At 40.4% G+C, this 24,215-nt stretch overlaps 1 protein-coding gene across 4 annotated transcripts in view; it reads left to right on the top strand.

Annotated features, from left to right (window-relative positions):
* The window catches only part of col27a1b (collagen, type XXVII, alpha 1b), a 591,175-nt gene that overhangs the window by 26,869 nt on the left and 540,091 nt on the right, over positions 1-24,215 (top strand). For all 4 annotated transcript variants that reach the window (XM_073052881.1, XM_073052882.1, XM_073052884.1 and 1 more), the window contains exon 2: positions 775-845. In XM_073052881.1, the coding sequence (XP_072908982.1) occupies positions 775-845 (71 nt within the window). The remainder of the gene's footprint in view (positions 1-774; positions 846-24,215) is intronic.

The raw sequence follows: 24,215 nt of genomic DNA, 5'->3' as shown, positions 1-24,215 counted from the left end.
GAAATTGTCCTAAAGGGTCCCCATATGTCCACTTGTAATATTGGTAATGTGACAAATTAAGCTACAACAACATAATACCTATCTTTCCTTTCAGTTAGTCGTGACGAAGGGTCTCGGCCCGAAACGTCGACAGTGCTGCTGCCTATAGATGCTGCCTGGCCTGTTGTGTTCCACCAGCATTTTGTGTGTGTTGCTTGAATTTCCAGCATCTGCAGATTTCCTCATGTTTGCCCAACATAATACCTGTGTAGATTTGCAAAGATAAATATTGTAAAGTATAGTTTTATAGTAGAGAAGATGGAATTTTGTATTTTGATAACAATGTAAAAAAATAATATCTTCAGATTTACACATGTACTACCCATTTCATCATCAAGCTTAAATCTGCCAGTTCCATTATTAGTTACGTTTACAGATTAGAATTTCCAGTTTTAAATTGAACTTCAAAATGAATTTGAGTTTTTCATTCCTGAAATATGATGATTAGGAGATTATCTTAAAAGAATTTAATCAGATAGGATATGAAAACTCAATGTTAATTGCATGTGGAATATATGGCTGTTTATGATTGAGGAACATTTAAAACATTTTTCTGGCTGTAATCCCAGAACTGGAGGCCTTACTTTGCTGAATCTATTGTGTTAGAGACAAAGATGTAACAAAGAAATATGACACTTTTGCACTGGCACATAATATAAGATGATAAACAGATAAATGTAGTTTATTTTCAAAAATTCTAATCTATTCTATAATCTTTTCTAATCTAATCCCTAGGAGAGCCCTAATCCTCTGTGCTGTATTGTACTGTACTTGTTGTCTGGGACTTGCACAAGTACTGCCTGAAGGTAAGATGCATCTCATTAATACAAAAACTGCAGGAATTGGAAATCTGAAATAAAACCAAAAGCTGAAGGAGATACTTAGCATTTTTATGCAGCATTGAAGGGGGGGGGGGAAGAAAATTTAACTTTTTCAGAGCATTTAGTATTTGAAATTAATTCACTACATGGCAATGGTTCAAATAAAAAAAAGGTGGGGTTTTGAAGAATGAAAATGGAAATAGCAGTGTCATTACTTGAAACTGTTGTCATGTTTTTGCTGTGTTTTCTGTACCAAGGGACTGGGTCCTGAAATGGTTGAAACTGGGAATGAGGGCATTGTGGATCATGGTCTAATGAGTTCCGGGGATTAGCAGAGATATTGAGGGATAGTGATAGGGTGCAGAGGCCCAAATGAAAAAGATAATTGTGGAGTATTGGACAACTATGTATAAGATCAGTAGGTGAGGCAGTTTTTTGGTTCCTTGAGGAAACTGTGGGGACCATAGGGGCTGATGTGTTTAGAACCTTGAAGAGCTGGTGGATTGAGGACAGAATGGTGAATTTGTGTAGGTTTGGCAAAATGTCAAGTTAGGAGAAATCAAAGTACTGTATTGTAGTTTCCATGGGAGCTTGGAGGCTAGCAGATTAGTTGTTGGGGTTCTGAGTATTGTGTGTGTGGGGGGGGGGGTGTCTCAAAAATAAAAGGTAGATATGGGATTTAGTTTTTCTAAAATTGAATAACAATATTTTCTGGCCCTCTTGTTTTGACCTCCCTTTGAAAAGTGAATTGCACAAGCAATTATGTAAATTGATACATATCTGATGTGCATGTATCCAGTTTCCCCCTACAGTCCAAAGGTTGTGCTTGGTAGGTTAATTGGTCATTATAAATTGTCCCGTGATTATTCTAGGGTTAAATAAGAGGTTTGCTGGGCAGCACAGCTCAAAGGGCCGGAAGGGCCTATTCCACACTGTATCTCAACAAAATAAAATTTGAAAAAAAACAAAAAACATAATTCATTCTAGGAAATTTCCAAGTCAGGACAATGTTTCATGAGAGCCTGCAGATAGTGGTGTTTGAATGAGTCTAGACCCCTCCTTCTAAGAGACTGAAAATTTGGAATAAATGTCAAAGATACAGAGGCAAATAATTAAATTGCATTTTATAGGTTGTATACACTGCGGATCTAGTGCACTTGCCAAAGGAAGTGATTGGCAGTGTTTTGAATGGGATGCCAGTCAAACGAGCTGTTTTGTCCTAGAAGGTGTCAAGCTTTTTAAATGTTTTAATGTGGTTAGGGCTGAAGAGATTCAATTACTGTATTCTTGAAGTGTATCCCATAGTTGGTGAAGAACATCTTAAATGGTCAAAGTGCAACCATCTGCATACTGTAACACTGGACTGCAAATAAAGTGTTTTCTATTGGAGGCCTGTTGACTTCAGTTATAGCAGGGCGTCACCCAGTCAAATGCTGATATCAAGGTGAATCACTCAACCATTTATCTTCCACCTCTCACTAGAAAACAGCTTTTCAGTCAACATTTAAGCCATGTGTTATGTATTCACTATTACAGTAATATTTGAGTAATATTGTAAGTATATTGTTTGATCAAGCATTCTTTGTTATTTACATACTGCATTGTAGGTTATATGTAAAAGTACATAAATGGCATACATCAGTATGTCATCACGTCATATGGCCATGCCTTGCTTAAAGTAAAATGAAGTCAGACTCGTTTTCTCAGCTCCATTGTTTTTCTTCCAATTAGTTTTATGTTTTTGAGTTACAAAACATAACAGTGGTGAAAAGGAAAATTTAAATAAACCCAAGACAACTACCTACCTTTTGAAGCGTGTTTAAAAAAAAAGCACAGCAAGAAACGGTTCGGTAAAAAAACAGTACAGACATTTTTCTTTGGAGAAGCATATTTTCTTTGCAAAAGGAAGGATGATTGAGTTAAAAAAGGGCAGTAAACAGAAGAATTCATAAGTTCATAAATAATGATCATAAATAATAAAAAAGAGCAGAAATATCTGGCTACTTCAGAAAGATGGATGTATTCCAATGCATTACAGATAACTGGCTCATATACACTGAGCAAATTGAGCAGTATTTTCAAGCAAATGGAATAGCCAATGAGAACAAGTACCAATTTTCCTGAGTGCATTGGTGGAAAAGCATATGGTTTGCTTTAAAGTTTAACTCCTCCAAACAAACCAGCCAAAATGAATTTTGTTGATATTGTGATAGTAATGCAGGAAAATTTAGAACTGAAAATTGATTGCCAAAGACTTCAGGTTTCTTAAGCAAAATCAAACCAAAGGGTAGTCCATTTCAGCATATTTGGCTGAATTGAAGACGTTGACTAAACATTGTCAGTTCAGTGATGGGCTTAATGATGCAAGGAGAGATTGTTTAGTTTGTGGAATCTTACAGGAAAGCATTCAAAATGACTCCTAACTGAAGCATAATTTACATTTAAAAGAGCAGTTGAAAAAGCTCAATGGAAATCAATGGAAACAGCTAACAGAGATGTAATTGAGTTGCAGTCAATATTAAATGTGGGCATGAACAAGATTGCAATATCTAAACAAAAACCTTCTTGGCTGAACAAATTGTGTTGCTGTTATGGGTAGGGCTCACATACACCAGACCGACATAGATTTAACCATATAACCATATAACAATTACAGCACGGAAACAGGCCATTTCGGCCCTTCTAGTCCGTGCCGAATGCTTACTCTCACCTAGTCCCACTGACCCACACTCAGCCCATAACCCTCCATTCCTTTCCTGTCCATATACCTATCCAATTTTACTTTAAGGGCGAAACTTGCAGAAAATGCGACAAAGTAGGTCACATACAAAGAGTATTTCAGGCAGATAAAAAGTCAAGTTGCAGATTGAAAAAAGGTATTAATCTGCATGCTGTTGATGAAAAATCTGAATGATGAGAGTGACACATGACTGAGTAGCCTTGAGATTTACAATGTGGCTTACAAGCAATATAGTTTACAGCAGAAGTGAATGACAAATTAATTAAAGTGGAATTGGAGACTGCCTCAACTGCTTCAGTCATTCCACAAAATGAGTTTGAATGGCATTTTGAAGATACTGAACAGAAGCCTGCAGATATCTAACTAAGAACATATAATGGAAAAAAGATCATTCCTGTAACAGTGAAATATGACAAACAAAAAGCCACATTTGGGCTTGTATGTGGTAAACCAGGAGGGTCAGCATTGTGGAGAGGTGATTGGCTGAGACAACTATAATTTCATCCACCATTTGCATGCCACACCCCCTGCAACAGAGTCAACAGAAAACACATTAAGAAAGGTACTGGATGATGCTACATCAGTGTTCAAGGATGACATGGGAAAACTCAAATATATCAAGGGTAGAATGGTGTTAGATGAAAATGCCACACCCAAGTTTTGCAAAGCCAGACCAGTTCCTTACACCATCTATGATAAAGTAGCTGGTGAGCTAGATCACCTGGAGGCTGAAGAAATTCTTTCCAGGTTGAGTGAAGCCCACAGACAACTCCAGTAAGCAAAAAGAATGAATTTGTCAGGATCTGTGGTGATTTTAAGGCCAACATCAACCCAGTACTGAAAATTGATCAACACCCTCTGCCCAGGTTAGAGGATATCTTTACAAACCTTTCTGGAGGGAAACACTTCAGCAAAGTGGACTTAGCTGAGGCCCACCTACAGATGGAGATGGAAGAAGAGTCCAAAGTGTTTCTAACTATAAACTCTCATGAAGGGTTTTATCGCTATATTAGACTCATTTTTGGAGTAGCATCTGCACCTGCACGCTGACAAGAAGCTATGGACTAGGTGCTGCAAAGCTGCCCAGGCACTCAATTTTACCTGGATGACATCATTGTTACCAGTAAGGAAGACAAGGAACACCTCCAAAATCTTAAGACAGTATTAAAAAGATCAGAAGATTATGGTCTCAGAGCACGACGCAGCAAGTGTGAATTCTTTAAACTAATCATCACTTACTGTGATCACACCATTGATGCAAAAGTATTATAAAAGTATGCTGAAAAAAATTCAAGCCCTGGTGGATGCACCAAGGTCAAAGAACATGTCACAGTAGTAGTCCTTTTGAGGATTTGTCAATCACTTATAGATCCCTGTCAAACCTGATTACTGTGCTCCACCCCTTACACTCAATACTCTTGATCAGGAAGAAATGGCAATGCAGTGTGAGGTGGCTTTCCAAAAGGAAAAGGAAGTGGTGATGTCAAACATTGTAGTCACATGTTATGATTCACACCATCCAGTGAAGCTTGCCATGCACTGTTCGGGATGCCAACATGCCCAGAAGAAAGGTGTCCAGAGCTGTCAGAACCACTCCCTGCTGTGCCAGAGTCAACTCCTACAACCACCAAAGAGGAAGCCCCAGAACCTGAGATTATTTCGCAACTACAAGGTTCTCCTGCCAAGCAGAGTGACCCTCACCCCCACTTTGTTAGGAAAGGTGTTATCCCACAAGGGTAAGAAATTCTTCACAGCGATTAAATCTATTGACCTGAATGGGACAATTTAAAATTTACTATGATGTGTATATAAGTTGAGAGGCATTCTATATTGAGTTGGAGTTTATAGTTAATCAGGGAGGAGTGTTGTGTATTTAATATTTCAATAATATTTGAGTAATATTGTAAATATTTTGTTTGAGCATTCTTTGTTATTTACAAAATGCATTGCGGGTTATGTTCAAAATTACGTAAATGACATACGTCAAAAATGCCACCATGTCATATGTGTGTGCCTTGGTTAAAGTAAAAACAAAGTTAGACTCGCATTCTTGGCTCCCTTGTTTTTCTTCCGATTAGTTTCATGTTTTGGAGTTACAAAAACGTAACGGCAACAATATAATGGGTTCTGGAGCTGCATGGTTCCAGTGAAACGCAATTAGAATTTAGAATTAGAATTAGAATTATTTAAATCTTACATTCATCCCACAACGTGAGGATAAAAAATATTTGTGTTATAATTCCATCGCAATATACAGACATATGAATTTAAAAGTCTAATGGCTTGTAGAAAGAAGCTGTCCTGTAGCCTGTTGGTCCTGCTTTAATGCTGTGGCACCGTTTGTCAGACAGAAGCAGCTGAGCAGTTTATGGTTGGGGTGACTGGTGTCCCTGATGATCTTCAGGCCTTCTTTCTGCACCTGTTGCTGTAAATGTCCTCAATTGAAGGGCGTTCACATCTATAGATGCGTTGGTCAGTCCGTACCATTCTCTGCAGTGCTCAGCGATCAAGGTTGGTGCAGTTCCTGTACCAGGTGGTGATACAGCCGGTCAAGAAGTTCTCAATGGTACTCTTGTAGAATGTCTTGAGGATTTGGGGCCCATGCTGAACTTCTTCAGTTGTCTGAGGTGGAAGAGACACTCTTGAGCTTTTTTTTTGCCACAAAGCCAGTGTGTATAGTCCAGGTGAGATCATCGGTGATGTGTATACCGGGGAACTTGAAACTATTCGCCCTCTCAAATACAGACCCATTGATGCTGATTGGGCCGAGCCTGTCTCCGTTCCTCCTGTAATCCACAATCAGCTCTTTTGTTTTTTGGACATTGAGGGAGAGGTTGTTATTTTGGCACCACTGTGTCAGGGTGTCTCATCACTGCTAGAGATAAGGCCAATCAAAGTCGTGACATCTGCTAATTTGATTAGCAGATTGGAGCTGTGTGTGGAAGCACAGTCATGAGTGTAAGGGGTGTAGAGAAAGGGACTCAAACACAACCCTGGGGGGTACCAGTGTTGAGGGTCAGAGGGGCAGAGGTGAGGGAGCTCTGACAATCTGACTATCAGTGGGTTATTGCTTCACATGTTTGCTAAACCACAGTTACTACCGTTAGGCTTCTCAGTGTCATGTTTTTGTGATGTTGTTGGTGCTATGATCTGAAGGGGTCATTTTGCGATTCTGAAATATTTACTTCCCAGTTATCAGCTTTCATTTTCTTTTTGGTAGTGCAGGTGATGAAGTTTAAATATATCTGATGGTTTTCAATGCATAGGTCACATGATTATGACTATGATTTAGTCACATACTAAATTTTTCTTTTAGTATCTTAGCATTGTATTCTATTTTTTAGTTGCTTCACAGCATTATTTAGAGAACTGAAAGTTCTGAAGTTAAAAGTGTCCGAATCTCGAGCAAAATTTAAATGGCTGGATGAACCCAGCATGTCAGGCAGCATCTGTGGAAACAAAGGGATAGTCGACATTCTGGGTCAAGACCCTTCATCAGGACATTGATGCAGAAAAGTCAGCTATCTCTTTCCTTCCACAGATGCTGCTTGACATGCTGAGTTTTTACAACAGTTTACTAAAAGTTATTGACTGGCTATTGCATCACATCTGTTTATCAGTTCAATTCCAGACCCATTTTTGATCAAAGTAAAGCAGTTCAAATCTACCATACTATCTGGTGTGAAATATTTTAATTTGCGATATGTTAATATTTCACTTGTGGCTCTGTTTATTTTAAATTTGTGACCCTAATTAAACATTATTTGTCTTCTGCTATTGTCAGTTGCAATACCATTTTAAGATTTTAAGCAAATCTTTCACTAATGTTCCCACACTCAAATATAACCTGCTGTAGTTGTGAAGCATTGAAGACCAAGATGTGCTATTTTCAGTGAATTATGTTGGCAGTGGCAAGCTTGCGTGAAAATAGCTCAGGACTGGTTTGACCTTTGTTAAAATAGCTGCTCAGGGAATAGGTTGGCAACAGAAAAATTGTAAGACATCTATTAAATACAGTAAAAGCACAAGTCTGCAGATACACATATCATGCCAGGATATAAACCGGCATCAATTACAGGATCATATTTTTGAGCACAATACCTTGTTCCATTCCTTGCAGCTCACCTGCATCCTTACCGGCCTCTGGTTATGTTTCTTTCTGTTGTTTTTTGGTACCCACAATTTTAGATAAAATGGCTTCTCGTTCTGTTGTGATGCCATTGACTCTACTTTTGACTTCTTTGGTCTTCTGACTCAAACAGTTGCACCAAATATACAAACTTATACTCACGTTTAACCTTTCTCTGGAGGTGTTGCATTATACAATTGTTAACCTGTGCTCTTGAAACCCACCTTTACTTCTTTCAGCACCCTCATCTGAGCTAAACCTTGATGTTAAAATTTCATTTATTTTAACATTATTTGGAGATTTTTGGGAAACAGGAGTAGAGAATAGTTAAGACAAATGATGGAATGTCAGGAATTCCGAAATTCCTTGGCATTCTGGGAATCCCATGGGCATAGAAGTATTTTCAAATTTAACAGTAGATCCTCTATTTTCTTTCTGTTTCTTTTTTCATCAGATATCTGACTTGTTTGACAGGCAGTCAGGATGGAGGGAAAACTGGGATGAATTGCTAGGCCTCGTCCTAAGAGTAGTGACTTCAGTGAGGATGCTTGCTGGCACAGTTGTGTACGACAGTAGATATATTTGAAAGCTCAGTTGCATTTCAGCTTGGCATGACCTACTAGCAGCACTATAAAGCACAGTTACCTGATTCATCAATTTCGCTGCCATGTTTCATGCTGTCAGAGAAGCCAGCTGTGAATTTAGATTGAGAGTTACTAAATGTGTACTGGGACTCTAGTTTTGATAATCAGGTGACCTACCTCTTATGAATGGGATGCTGGCATAGCATGCAATCTTTTTGGGCACAACAAATGATTCTCGGTATTCCTTGTGTATTTCCCATTGCTAATGCTTGAAATCTCCTCATCCCTGCACTGTCTGAAATTTGTTGTGCATTTCTTAGATCCGCTGTTAGCAACTTTCATTTACTTTTGTTCTAACCTCTGGAATTCTCTTCTTAAATCTGGCTGCCTAGCTTTAGGATAACTCCTAAAATCTGTCTCTGACTATGGTTTTTATTATCTGAACTTGTACTTCCTCATCTAGCTCACTGTTGGATATTATTTCACAATTGCTTGTCCAGACCATATTGTGATTGTTTACTTATTTAAAGGCACTTCAAGGTTTTTTTTTTCTGGTTATTACTACATTTATAAACTGTATATCTTTTCTGCTGTGCAGCATCTCTACTACTATACAAAATGCTATTGCCAAGTGAAAATGATTCTTCCTGATGGATTTGGTCCATCTGAAGAGCGAGAGGTCAACAGTTCAAATCCTGGATGAGTCATGTTGTAATTAGTTGAGATGAGCTAGTGTGACAAGCACAGGAAAATCTGCAGATCCAGAGCAGCACACACAAGTGCTGGAGGAACTCAGAATCTGCAATGGATTGATGTATTCGGGTAACAGGGAGTATTTGATGAAGTCCTTCTCAGGAGGTTGCTATTCAGGATTAGAACACATGGAATGTTTTGAATGCAAACACAAGGAAATCTGCAGATGTTGGAAATTCAAGCAACACACACAAAATGCTGGTGGAATGCAGCAGGCCAGGCAGCATGTATAGGAAGAAGTACAGTCGACGTTTCGGGCCGAGACCCTTCGTCAGGACTATGCTTGAACTATGCTTGTGTGGATTAAGGGTTAGTTAATGAATGGGAAACAAAGGGTAGGAATAAATGAGGTCTTCTCAGGTTGTCAGGCTGTGACTAGTGGGGTATTATTAAAGTCAAGAGAAATGCAGCCAGTATTATACCAGGCTGAAGTGACTTTGCTCTAGCGTAAAGGCACCAGGTCAAATACTGGATCTTCACACGCACTATTTAAGACCATAAGATATAGGAGCAGAAGTAGGCCATTCAGCCCATCGAGTCTGCTCCACCATTCTATCATGGGCTGATCCAATTCTTCCAGTCATCCCCACTTCCCTGCCTTCTCCCCATACACTTTGATGCCCTGGCTAGTCAAGAACCTATCTATCTCTGCCTTAAATGCACCCGATCACTTGGCCTCTACAGCTGCTCGTGGCAACAAATTCCACAGATTTACCAGCCTCTGACTAAAGTAATTTTTCCACATTTTTGTCCTAAATGGACATCCTTCAATCCTGAAGTTGTGTCCTCTTGTCCTAGACTCCCCTACCATGGGAAATAACTTTTGTCTAATCTGTTCAGGTCTTTTAACATTCAGAATGTGTCTATGAGATCCCCCTCATTCTCCTGAACTCCAGGGAATACAGCCCAAGAGCTGCCGGCCGTTCCTCTTACGGTAACCCTTTCATTCCTTGGAAGTGTAATCTTCAGAAAGACAGTGTAACAACCCTCTCTTCCCACTGACTTCCCTCATTATCACTACTCCTCAACAGAATATTCAGATGTAAACAACATTGGGACAACTAATAGAAACAGAAAGCATGCTTGCTTGAGACACTGTCACTACAAAGTAATGGTCACTTTGAGTCACTGTGATGAACAGCTCCTTATTATCACTCATAGATGCTGATGGCAGGACAGCAGTTCCAGTGTAATACAGGCAAAATATAGTCAATATATGAGGGCTGTATGAAAGTTCAGACTTATGCCATGTGAGCACAGGCTCCTGTCAATATGAATTCCACTGCGTGAAGAGGTTTTGAGGGTGCTAAGGCATCCCAGCAACTTAACCTTCAGATTAATTTGATTGCTGATTACTTATCCTAGCTGAGTTGTAATGATTGCCTAGAACCTTATATTCCATCTGGGTAGTCTCCAACCTGATGGCAAGCACATTGATTTCTCGAAATTCCGGTATTAACCACCCTCCTGTTCACCATTCCCCATTCCCATTTCCCTCTCTTACCTTCTCTCCTTACCTGCCCTTCGCCTCCTTCTGGTGCTCCTCCTTACCTTGTGCATAGAACGTGAATCTTGTTCTTCTCCTAGGGTAACAATGTTTGTTCTTTCTCTCCACTGACACTCTTTTAACAGATCCTTATTGCTTCTAGGCAAACTGGCTTCAATTCATATCCTGAGAGTGCATGGAAACCGCCCTTCCACACTGACCACACTGACCGTCAAGCACCTGTTCACACTAGTTCTACACAATTCCCATTTTTGTACTCGCCGCATCCCCATTAACTCCAGTCAGATTCTGTCTCTTACCCAAGTACCAGAGCAAGCTCTGGTAACCAATTGATCAACCAACCTGCATGTGTTGGGATGTGGGAGGGAACAATGCTGTCATAAGCAGAAGTCTGAATTCCACATAAATACCACTACAGGTTAGGTGTTAGTTGTTAGTTGTTCCTGTTAGGTTGAAAGGAAAGGTTAAAAGTTTGAGGGAGCCATGGTTTTCAAGGGATATTGGAAACTTGGTTAGGAAAAAGAGAGATATCTACAATAAATATAGGCAGCATGGAGTAAATGAGGTAAATAGAGTAAATCAATCTGGTGAACCTTCTCTCTACTCTCTCTATGGCAAGAATGTCTTTCCTCAGATTAGGGGATCAAAACTGCACACAATATTCTAGGTGCAGTCTCACCAAGGCCTTGTACAACTGCAGTAGAACCTCCCTGCTCCTGTACTGAAATCCTTTTTGAGTAAAGGCTAAGTAAAGAAATAAAGCAAAGTATATGACTAAAAAGAAAGTTATATAAGGTAGCTAAATCTAGTGGGAAGATTGAAGATCGAGAAGCTTTTAAAGATCAGCAGCAAATAACAAAAAGATTGATTAAGAAGGGGAAGATAGATTATGAAAGTAAATTGGCGAAAAACATAAAAGCAGATAGTAAGAGTTTTTATAGTTACATAAAAAGAAAAAGGGTGGCTAAAGTAAATGTTGGTCCTCTAGAAGATGAGACCGGGAAATTAATGGTAGGGGACATGGAGATGGCGGAAACGCTGAACAAATATTTTGTATCAGTTTTTACAGTAGAGGACACTCAAAATATCCCAACACTGGATAAACAGGGGGCTCTAGGGGGAGAGAAGCTAACTACGATTCAAATCACCAAGGAAATGGTACTTGATAAATTAATGGGACTGAAGGTGGATAGATCCCCTGGACCGGATGGCTTGCATCCTAGGGTCTTAAGGGAAGTGGCGGTCGGGATTGTGGATGCATTAGTGATAATTTTTCAAAACTCGCTGGACTCGGCAATGGTCCCGGCAGATTGGAAAAATGCTAATGTAACTCCTTTATTTAAAAAGGGCAATAGACAGAAGGCTGGGAATTATAGGCCAGTTAGCCTAACATCTGTGGTTGGCAAAATGTTGGAATCGATAATTAAGGAAACAGTAACAGGGCATTTGGATAAACATAGCTTAATAGGACAAAGTCAGCATGGCTTTACAAAAGGGAAGTCATGTTTGACAAATTTGTTGGAGTTCTTTGAGGACATAACATATAGGGTAGATAAAGGGGAACCAGTGGATGTGGTGTATTTGGACTTCCAAAAGGCATTTGACAAGGTGCCACACCAAAGATTATTACTTAAAGTAAAAAATCATTGGATTGGGGATAATATTCTGGCATGGGTGGAGGATTGGCTTTCTAACAGAAAACAGAGAGTTGGGATAAATGGTTTATTCTCAGACTGGCAGTTGGTGACTAGTGGTGTTCCGCAGAGATCGGTGTTGGGACCCCAACTCTTTACAATCTATATTAATGATTTGGAGAAAGGGACTAAGTGCAACGTATCGAAGTTTGCTGATGACACAAAGATGGGAGGGAGTGTAATGAGTGCGGAGGACATTGAAACCCTGCAGGGGGACATAGATAGGCTGAGTGATTGGGCAGACATTTGACAGATGAAATATAATACTGACAAGTGTGAGGTCTTGCACTTTGGCAGGAAAAATAATAGAGCAAGTTATTATCTAAATGGAGAGAAACTGGAAAGTGCTTCTGTGCAAAGGGATCTGGGGGTCCTGGTGCAGGAAACACAAAAAGTTAGTATGCAAGTGCAGCAGGTGGTCAAGAAGGCCAATGGAATGCTGGCTTTTATTGCTAGGGGGATGGAGTATAAGAACAGGGAGGTCTTACTGCAGTTGTACCGGGTATTGGTGAGACCACACCTGGAATACTGCGTGCAGTTCTGGTGTCCATATTTAAGAAAGGACATACTGGCTCTAGAGGCAGTGCAGAGAAGGTTCACTAGGTTAATTCCAGGGATGGGTGGGTTGATGTATGATGAGAGGTTGAGTAGATTGGGACTCTACTCATAGGGGTTCCGAAGAATGAGAGGCGATCTTATTGAAACATATAAGATTGTGAAGGGGCTTGATCGGGTGAATGTGGGGAGAATGTTCCCAATGATGGGTGAAACTAGGACTAGGGGGCATAATCTTAAAATAAGGGGATGCCATTCCAGGACTGAGATGCGGAGAAATTTCTTCACTCAGAGGGTAGTGGGACTGTGGAATTTACTGCCCCAGAGAGCTGTGGAAGCTACTACACTCAATAAATTCAAAACGGAGATAGACATTTTCCTGGATAAAAATGGCATTAGGGGATACGGTGAGCGAGCAGGTAAGTGGACATGAGGCTAGGTTTAGATCAGCCATGTGATCTCCTGGACCAGTTTTCGATAGCCTGGATGGGTCGGAGAGGAATTTTCCAGATTTTTTTCTCCTCAATTGGCAACTCGTTTTTTTTTCCCCGGGTGATCACATGGGTTTGGGCAGGATGAATAATAAAATAAAATGGGCGGCATGGTGCCCTGTTGGTTGGCACTGTTGCCTTGTGGGATTCGGTGAAAACTAGAGTTAAGATTGGATCAGCCATGATCTTGTTGAATGGCGGAGCAGGCTTGAGGGGCCGATTGGCCTACTCCTGCTCCTATCTCTTATGTTCTTATGTTCTTTTGCTATGAATGCCAACATACCATTTGCCTTTTTCACCACCTGCTGTACCTGCATGCCCACCTTCAATGACTGGTGTACAATGACACCCAGGTCTCATTGCATTTCCCCTTTTCCTAATTGGCCACCATTCAGATAATAATCTGTTTTCCTTTTCTTGCAACCAAAGTGGATAACCTCACATTTATCCACATTAAATTGCATCTGCCATGAATTTGCCCACTCACCTAACCTATCCAAGTCACCCTGCATCCTCTTAGCATCCTCCTCACAGCTAACACCACCGACCAGCTTCGTGTCATCCGCAAACTTGGAGACGCTGCATTTAATTCCCTCGTCTAAATCATTAATATATATTGTAAACAACTGGGGTCCCAGCACTGAGCCTTGCGGCACCCCATTAGTCACTGCCTGCCTTTCTGAAAAGGTCCCGTTTACTCCCACTCTTTGCTTCCTGTCTGCCAACCAATTCTCTATCCACATCAATACCATACCCCCAATACCGTGTGCTTTAAGTTTGCACACTAATCTCCTGTGTGGGACCTTGTCAAAAGCCTTTTGAAAATCTAAATATACCACATCCACTGGCTCTCCCCTATCCACTCTACTAGTTACATCTTCAAAAAATTCTAAGATTCGTCAGACATGATTTTCCTTTCACAAATCCATGCTGACTTTTTCCGATAATTTCACCTCTTTCCAAATGTGCTGTTATCACATCTTTGATCACCGACTCTAGCATTTTCCCCACCACCGATGCCAGGCTAACCGGTCTATAATTCCCCGGTTTCTCTCTCCCTCCTTTTTTAAAAAGTGGGGTTACATTAGCCACCCTCCAATCCTCAGGAACTAATCCAGAATCTAAGGAGTTTTGAAAAATTATCACTAATGCATCCACAATTTCTTGAGCTACTTACTTAAGCACTCTGGGATGTAGACCATCTGGCCCTGGGGATTTATCTGCCTTTAATCCCTTCAATTTACCTAACACCACTTCCCTACTAACATGTATTTCCCTCAGTTCCTCCATCTCACTAGACCCTCAGTCCCTTACTATTTCCGGAAGGTTATTTATGTCCTCCTTAGTGAAGACAGAACCAAAGTAGTTATTCAATTGGTCTGCCATGTCTTTGTTCCCTATGATCAATTCACCTGTTTCTGACTGTAAAGGACCTACATTTGTCTTGACCAATCTTTTTCTTTTCACATATCTATAAAAGCTTTTACAGTCAGTTTTTATGTTCCCTGCCAGCTTTCTCTCATAATCTTTTTTTCCCTTTCCAAATTAAGCCCTTTGTCTTCCTCTGCGGGTTTCTGAATTTCTCCCAGTCCTCAGGTGTGCCTCTTTTCTTTGCTAATTTCTTCTCTGGACTTGATACTATCCCTAATTTCCCTTATCAGCCACGGGTGCACTACCTTCCCTGGTTTATTCTTTTGCCAAACTGGGATGAACAATTGTTGTAGTTCATCCATGTGATCTTTAAATGCTTGCCATTGCATATTCACCGTCAACCCTTTAAATATCATTTGCCAGTCTATCTTAGCTAATACACATCTCATACCTTCAAAGTTACCCTTCTTTAAGTTCAGAACCTTTGTTTCTGAATTAACTATGTCACTCTCCATCTTAATGAAGAATTCCACCATATTATGGTCACTCTTACCCAAGGGGCCTCGCACGACAAGATTGCTAACTAACCCTTCCTCATTGCTCAATACCTAATCTAGAATGGCCTGCTCTCTAGTTGGTTCCTCGACTTGTTGGTTCAGAAAACCATCCTGCATACATTCCAAGAAATCCTCTTCCTCAGCACCCTTACCAATTTGGTTCACCCAATCTATATGTAGATTGAAGTCATCCATTATAACTACTGTTCCTTTTTTGCACACATTTCTAATTTCCTGTTTAATGCCATCCCCAACCTCACTACTACTGTTAGGTGGCCTGTACACAACTCCCACCAGCGTTTTCTGCCCCTTAGTGTTATGCAGTTCTACCCATATCGATTCCACATTCTCTAGGCTAATGTCCTTCCTTTCTATTGCGTTAATCTCCTCTCTAACCAGCAATGCTACCCCACCTCCTTTTCTTTCCTGTCTATCCCTCCTGAATATTGAATATCCCTGGATGTTGAGCTCCCATCCTTGGTCACCTTGGAGCCATGTCTCAGTGATCCCAACTATATCATATTCATTAATAACTATCTGCACATTCAATTCATCCACCTTGTTACGAATGCTCCTCGCATTGACACACAAAACCTTCAGGCTTGTTTTTACAACACTCTTAGCCCTTATACAATTATGTTGAAAAGTGGCCCTTTTTGCTTTTTGCCCTGGATTTGCCTGCCTGCCACTTTTACTTTTCACCTTACTACTTTTTGCTTCTACCCTCATTTTACACCCCTCTGTCTCACTGCACTTGTTCCCATCCCCCTGCCACATTAGTTTAAAGCCTCCTGAACAGCAGTAGCAAATGCTCCCCCTAGGACATTGGTTCCAGTCCAGGCCAGGTGCAAACCATCCTGTTTATACCAGTCCCACCTCCCCCAGAACTGGCCCCAGAAATTTGAATCCCTCCCCCTTGCACCATTTTTCAAGCCACGTATTCATCTGAAATATCCTCCTATTTCTACTCTGACTAGCTTGTGGCACTGGTAGTAATCCAGAGATTATTACATTTGTGGTCCTACTTTTTAGTTTATCTCCTAACTCCCTAAATTCACCTTGTAGGATGTCATCCCATTTTTTACCTATATCGTTGGTACCTATGTGCACCACGACCACTGGCTGTTCACCCTCCCATTCCAGAATGTCCTGCAGCCACTCAGAGACATCCTTGACCCTTGCACCAGGGAGGCAACATACCATCCTGGAGTCTCTTTTGCGGCCGCAGAAACACCTATCTATTCCCCTTACTATCAAATCCCCTATCACTATAGCTCTCCCACTCCTTTTCCTTCCCTCCTGTGCCACAGAGCCACCCATGGTGCAATGAACTCGGCTGCTGCTGCCTTCCCCTGATGAGACATCTCCCCCAACAGTATCCAAAACAGTATATCTGTTTAGGAGGGAGATGACCTCAGGGGACTCATGCACTACCTGCCTACTGCTACGCTGTCTAGTGACCACCCCTTCCCTTTCTGCCCGTGTAGACTTTACCTGCGGTGTGGCCAACTCACTGAATGTGCTATTCACGACTTTCTCAGCATCGCGAATGCTCCAGTATGAATCCAATCGCAGCTCCAGATGCTCAATGCGGTCTGCCAGAAGCTGCAGTTGGACACACTTCCTGCACACATAGTCGTAAGCGACACTGGAAGTATCCCTGATTTCCCACATGCTGCAGGATGAACAAACTACGGGGCCAATCTCAGCTGCCATGACCTACCCAATACTTGCCTCAGCTTTTGAAACTTTCTCCTTTGAAAGGAACTTACCTGGCCTTACCTCACTTGGAGTGAAGCTCGTCCTCAGCCTCTCGAGTCAAAGCCTCAAATCTCCACTCCTTCACTGGCCCACTCACTCACTGGCCGCTTTCCACAGGCCGCTCTGCTTGAGGTAACCCTCTATTTATTTGTTTGAGCTTTTCAAACTGCTAGGTCACTTGACCTCAATTGCCCAATCAGCTGCTTTCTGCTGAATCAAAGCTATTCAAATCTTGATTGTCTAATCAACGGCTTTCTGCTGGGCTATTCAAATCTTGATTGACTTGATTGCACAGTCCAGCTGCCAAACCTGCCAGAATCTCTCGAGTCAAAGCCTCAAATCTCCACTCCTTCACTGGCCCACTCACTCACTGGCCACTTTCCACATTTACTAGAATGTTACCTGGGTTTCAGCACCTAAGTTACAGGGAAAGATTGAACAAGTTAGGTCTTTATTCTTTGGAGCGTAGAAGGTTGAGGGGGGACTTGATAGAGGTATTTAAAATAATGAGGGGGATAGATAGAGTTGATGTGGATAGGCTTTTTCCATGGAGAGTAAGGGAGATTCAAACAAGAGGATATGAGTTGAAACTTAGGGGGCAAAAGTTTAAGGGTAACGTGAAGGGGAATTTCTTTACTCAGAGATTGGTAGCTGTATGGATTGATCGTCCAGTAGAAGTGGTAGTGGCAGGTTCGGTATTGTCATTTAAAGCAAAATTGGATAGGTATATGGACAGGAAAGGAATGGAGGGTTATGGGCTGAGTGCGGGTCAGCGGGATTAGGTGAGAGTAAGCGTTCGGCACGGACTAGAAGGGCCGAGATGGCCTGTTTCCGTGCTGTAATTGTTATATGGTTATATAGGTCAGGGAGAAAATGTTAACTCCATGGAGAGAGCACAAGAGGACAGGACTGAATCTGAATTGCAGGAAATAGGAAACTGTACTGGCAGTGCTAAGGCACCAGTGAGATTAGGCAATCCAAAACCTGCTCATCAGGAAAGTAGATAAGAAGTGAGAGCAGGACTATGATGGTTGGCCCATTGAATCTGCTCTATCAGTCACTAAGATCACAACTGATCTGGCTGTGGGCTCAGCAAGACATGCCTGCCTTTCCCCCATCACCTTTAGTTCTCCAACTGTGAAAATGCGATCTAACTGGGTCTTAAGTATATTTAATGAAGTGGCCTTTACTGCTTCCCTGGGGCAGAGAATTCCACAGATTTACTCCTTTCTTGAAAAACAGTTCCTTATCTCCATTCTAAATCTATTCCTTTGAATCTTGAGGCTATGGCCCCTAATTCTAGTCTCACCTACCAGTGTAAACAACTTCCCTGCTTCTATCCTATCTATCCCTTTCATAATTTTATATGTTTATATAAAATCCCCTCTTATTCCAGTGAGTATATTTCCAGATGACTCAATCTCCTCATGGGCTATCTCTGGAATCAATATGGTCATCTCTCAACCTGCTGACAGTTTTTCTTCATAGAACCTGTAACCTCCATCAGGGGAGCAACCATTTAATTGTTTGACTGCAGGGAGCAGTGCTTAGAAGTAGTAGGAAAAGAAAAAACTTGTAGAACCTAGGAATTCTGAGGGTTGGACTATATTGAGTGCTCAATAATTCTCAGGTTTTGGCCTGGATTGATATATGAATAGGTTAAATACCATAGCTCTAACTTTCATGATTCTTGCTCAAGAGGATTTTGAAGTGATCAGCACCAAAGGGATATCAGTCATCCACCAGCCCTGAAAGCCAAGGTGTGGTTTATTAATGGCTTTTAGCTCCACTAGCACAGGTGAAGTGCTTTTGAACATTGTCTCTGAATATATTGTTCTTCAGATAGCTAGAATAAGATCATTGCTCTTAGAAGACTCATGAAGGATTAACTCTCACCCATACCAGAGCTCTTTGCTTCTCTGTTAACCTGCTTTGTGAAGGCAGTCTGGTCTTTGAGTGTAGGGATTATATCAAAGATCCAAAGTGACCAGTATCAAAGCACCCGTGAATTTGAGAAATGGATGGTTTCATCTCATCAAATAGAAGACATCTTATTTGTTCCATCTCCACAATAATAGCAACAAGCTGTATTCCAACTAAATCATCAACAAACCTTCAAGAAATGGACAATCCCATTAAATAGTGCAAGTGTGAACTCTCTCCCTATTGCTTGGCCCTGCCCTCTTATGTATGGCCATATTGTTTTAATAGTTCCAGCTACATTAACTTAACTGACAGGGTAGATGTCAAATATATCATGGAGCAATTATTGACATCACCCTTGTGAGATTTGAGCATGTACCATGCCGTGAACCAAGCAGTTTATTTTTTACAATTGGAATTATTTTGCAAGACCTGTTATAAAGGACTTAAAACCTGGAATTGATTTTCTAAGCCACTGAGGATCTAATAAACTTGTGCTAAGGGATTGCGTTTCTGGGCATAGGTAACAAATGAATCTGCATTGGATCTATCTCAGTCATGTACTTTTCTCATTAATTGCAACTCTAAGCGAATTTCTTTTTAGATTCAATAAAGATTGAATCATGTGAGCCCTGCATTAAACCGAGAGATACAACTAAAAGACTGAAAGCTCAGCTCAGAATTTTAGAAGGCCTTATTTCTTCCAATAAATCTTTTCTTACATTTATTTCAGACAAATGATTTGTAGTAAGGATACTGTTCTCTTGAATCATTAGGTCATTTTTGTTTTTCTGATTTATCCTACAGGGCCATTAGTTTTTTAACATTCCTCCTTGTGTTGACAAACTGAGAACATTCATATGTTGTCTACTGTCAAAACTGTCTCTCTCCAAGAAATTTTGTTGCAGCACTCATTCCAAATGTTTTTTCTACTAGATGATTCATCAGCTTTCTCAATTTATTATTTCAGTAAGTAGTTTCAGATTGAAATTAGTGAAAAAGCAGCAGTATATTTCAAGAATTGGGTTAGCAAACTAGATTGAATACCAGATTGAATCTGGGATGAGAAATTATTTACAAAGCACTTGTATTCCAGGCTAATTATATACATGGCATCTAAGGCCAATTTCTATAGTATTATTTATTCTGTTCTGGACCTTTACATATCTGAAATCTGTGGCCTGAAAATTCCTTTGCAAAGCTCCCAATGAAAAAATTGTGTGGATGAATGAAAATTGGCGGAACTGATACTGTAGTAGAACAATACTACTTGCTGCTTGTTTGGAAATTTATGCCCAGATTCTTTGGGATCATTTTCCTTTGCTTTGCATGATTTTTTATTGTAGAACTCTCTAAATAATAATAGAACATTTATTTCTAGTGTGATTTTTCAGTCTCACTATTCTGAAAATAACATTACCAGACAACCAATATAATGGTTTAGTAGTTTAATGGAATGGTTCAGTTTAATATTCGAGAATGTATATGGTATAAAACCTGAAATTCTTACTCTTCACAGACATCCATGAAACAGGAAAAAAACCCAAAGAGTGAATAACGGAAATGTTTGAATCCCAAAGCCTGCCTTCCACTCCCACACGCACAACCCTCTCCCCTCCCCCTCCCCATCTTGCTCCAGCAAAAGTACCAACCCTCAGCCCCTGTCATGCAAGCAATAGCAAAGCCCCTCAAAGAGATCGTAATCTACAATCCATGAAAAGACTACAGCCCATCCCAACACTTTATTTAGTACCTCAGACAGCACAGAGAGAGAAGTCACTCCTGCAGTATCCATTTCCCATGGAGCCGCACTATTTAAGGATTACCACTCCTACTGCATTGTTTGCCCTCTGTTTTGATCTGTGACTTAATGTGGTTTCTAGTACAGGCCCTGCTCAGGTTACAAATGCCTGATTTCTGTACAGCCGGTACATGCGGACAAGCAATTGGGAGATCGGATTGGCAGGAAAGATTTGCTGATGCTGCAGGGCTGCAGTCACCTCATATTATGGTTTGAAATTTCCAGGTTACAAGCACTTTACACTCAGGGGGTCCTAACCTGGTGTCCACGGACCCATTGCATAATGGTATTGGCCCTTGCCATAAAAAAGATTGGGTAACCCTGATTTACAGGAACTTTGTCATAACTTGAGGAGGACCTGCATAAGTTAGTGTGTATGCCTGGAGTGCTCTGCTTATGGACGTCAAGGTCAGGATCACCCACAGTATCTTAGCCTTAGAATCATCCCAGGCTGTACCCTGAAACATCAACTGCAACTCAAACCTTTGGCTCATAGTTGTATTAGACAATTCACCCAAAATTGATACTCCAGCAGTGAAGATAGCAGAGTGTGATCAAGTGCATCAACAGGTACAGGACGTTATTAGTATTGTTGTCTTTTCCCAAAGTGCACGCATTTGCAGGCTATCTTCATACCTGCCTCACTCTCTGTCAGGAGAGTCAAGTTGTATCTCAGGAGTGGGAGGGTAAGAGCATGGGGGCTGTTGGGGGGGGGTGAGGGGAGGAGAGAAGGAAGGGTGGAAAGTGATAAAAGTCAAGAAAGAGGAGTCATAAAGAATACACCCTGAAGGATATACTGTAGATATTCAGGCACTCTTAACTTCTAGGGAGCACTCTGCCATGATGCTAACTCAACCACCTCCAGTGGCTGTTAGGTGAATTCAGTAGCTGACACTGCATGACATTTCACAAGGAAATGTGGCCAGGATGCTCTGGGAACTTGAAATTGAAGATTGAGGTGTTATGGAAATATTAGAGTAGCGCACCGTTAAAATGTAGGGATAAAACTGTGGTTGTAGCTCTTCCAATTGACCTTTCTGTTCACATTTCAATGCTATAAAATTCATGTTTAGTGTATGAGTTCAGCCTGGTCTACTTTAGAAGCTGTGATTGTTTCTCCCAGAGGAATGATGGATTTCTCTCTTACCTCGTTATTGTAGCAATTTGAGATATGTCAGATGCCCAGCATGCTTTATATTCACTGAACAGGTCCATTTTCCTAAATAGATCATGTTCCTGGAGATCTTATAGGCAAAACAGTTTTTCTCTTGAAAAAGAGTGTATCAGAATTCAAAGAAATGTTTAAAATAGTAATTCCATGAGCTGAGCGAGTCAGTGCTTCAGCAGGATAGTGATAGTTCTTGACAAATATCAAATAACATTCACGAGCAATCAAAACATTTGTTTTTAATTCAAGTATTCCTTCCTCACTGTAAGTGTTAAGAACATTGGTCCTAAACAGCAGTTTGCTTTTTGTTGAGTTGTACAGTCATTAGCCTAAGCCCTTGTGATCGATCTGTCATGACATTTCTTCCCCCATTTGCCCCAAAGGTCATTGCTTCCTTTTCTTCCTCCCCACCCCTCCTAGTCCCCATGCTGTTACCCTCCTCTCGAGATACAACTTGGCTCTCATGACGTCTGCACAAGATCGAAGTAAGTTGCAGAGAGTTGTAAAATTAGTCAGCACCATCATGGGTACTAGCCTCCGTAGTATCCAGGTCATCTTCAAGGAGTGGTGCCTTAGGAAGGTCTGCCCATCGTTAAGGATCCCCAACACCCAGGACATGCCTTCTTCTCATTGTTACTGTTGGGAAGGAGGTAAAGAAGCCTGAAGGCACACACTCAGCGATTCAGGAACAGCTTCTTTCCTTCTGCCAACCAATTTCTAAATGGACATTCAACCCACGAACGCTACCTCACTACTTTTTCTTAAAATTTATGTTTATTTTTTGCATTATTTATTTTAACTTAACACTTTAATAGATGTGTATATACTTACTGTAACTCAGTTTTTAATTCTCTATATTTATTTATCATGTATTTCAGTGTACATCCACCATAAAACTAGTGAAGTTCATGACATTAAACCTGATTCTGATCTGACATTTGTGGAATAAATTATGGAGTAATGGTTGCCATGTTTAATTTAATGAATCAATAATCCAGAGATCTGGAGTAATAGTGTAGAGTTCAAATACCACCATGACAAATAGGGAGTTTAAATATTATTAATTAAATAAAAATATCTGGAATTTTATAGGGCATCTTTAACTCTGGAGAACTAAGATGAAGATCACAGAGTTAAATATTGAACAAACTATTCAAATCTTATTTAAGAATCTCCTCTTTAGTTAAAGCTAACTTTGTCTTTGGATAATGCATATCAGGGATTTCCTCAGCAGATATTGCACCAAACACTGCCAAAGCCTGACACCTGACAGATGGATCTGAAAGAGATTCTGAGTGTAGAGTGTTTTTTATTACCTTCTTCAATGAAGCCAGAAAGTTCCAATGTGCCATACTGCATACAGAATTGGTTCAACTAGATTAATTTTGGAACTAGTAATGCAATGTGCAATAAAGTTTTAAAAAATTTGCATGGTTATGTCATAACTTGGAAAACAACCAAAGAGGTCTGGATCTTTACTGAGTAATAGGTCTTGTTGCTAACTTGTTTGTTTCATTTTTTGCTTTGTGCTTAAAGGTTCAATGGTTCATATATTAAAGTATACAACTCTGCAATTCTTCAGTTCTCCAGGTAGCCGTGAAACCAAGAAAGAGAAGGAAAGCAGCGTGATCATCAACCCCCAAATCCCACCTTCCCACAAAAAAAAACGAACAAAAACAGAACAGGCACATCAACGCTCCCCCACCCTAAATCCCTCTTTCCACACAAAAAATTCAAACAAAACAGCTCAGGCACATTGACCCCCAAATCCTTCCACCCACACAAAAAAAGCAAACATAATTGATCATTTGTTTATATATGTATTGGATTTTGTTTTGGATATAACCTAATGTTGGTAATTAGTACTTAATTGGTGAATACTATGCTTAACTACGGTATATATTTTCTTTTGTTATGATAACTATATTAAGTCAGAGATGGTAAAATGTGCGAATATTTCCATAGTGTAGCTAATGTAAAGTCCATCTTTGGGTTAAGAGAAAATGCTCTGCTGTAATGTGTTGTATGATGCATCTATATTGTACTTGAAAGCAGGTTCAGAAAAGGGTGCATCTGAAGTAGTTATATATGTTTCTAGATAATGTGAAAAATTATTTCAATTTATTCAAGAGTAGTAGATATGGGCTGTTACCAATGTTCAAAACTGATTTACGACATTATTTCTTTCACCAATTAACTTCCCAGCTCTTTACTTCATCCTTCCCCTCCTCCCAGTTTCACCTATCAGCTGCCACCTTGTAAACACAAAGTGCACTGCAGATGCTGTGGTCAAATCTTGACGAAGAGTCTCGACCCGAAAT

This window comes from Hemitrygon akajei, chromosome 7, assembly GCF_048418815.1.
Source record: "Hemitrygon akajei chromosome 7, sHemAka1.3, whole genome shotgun sequence".
Classification (NCBI taxonomy): Eukaryota; Metazoa; Chordata; class Chondrichthyes; order Myliobatiformes; family Dasyatidae; genus Hemitrygon; species Hemitrygon akajei.
Note: the sequence above shows the minus strand (reverse complement) of the source record. Positions and strands in the feature narration are given on the sequence as shown.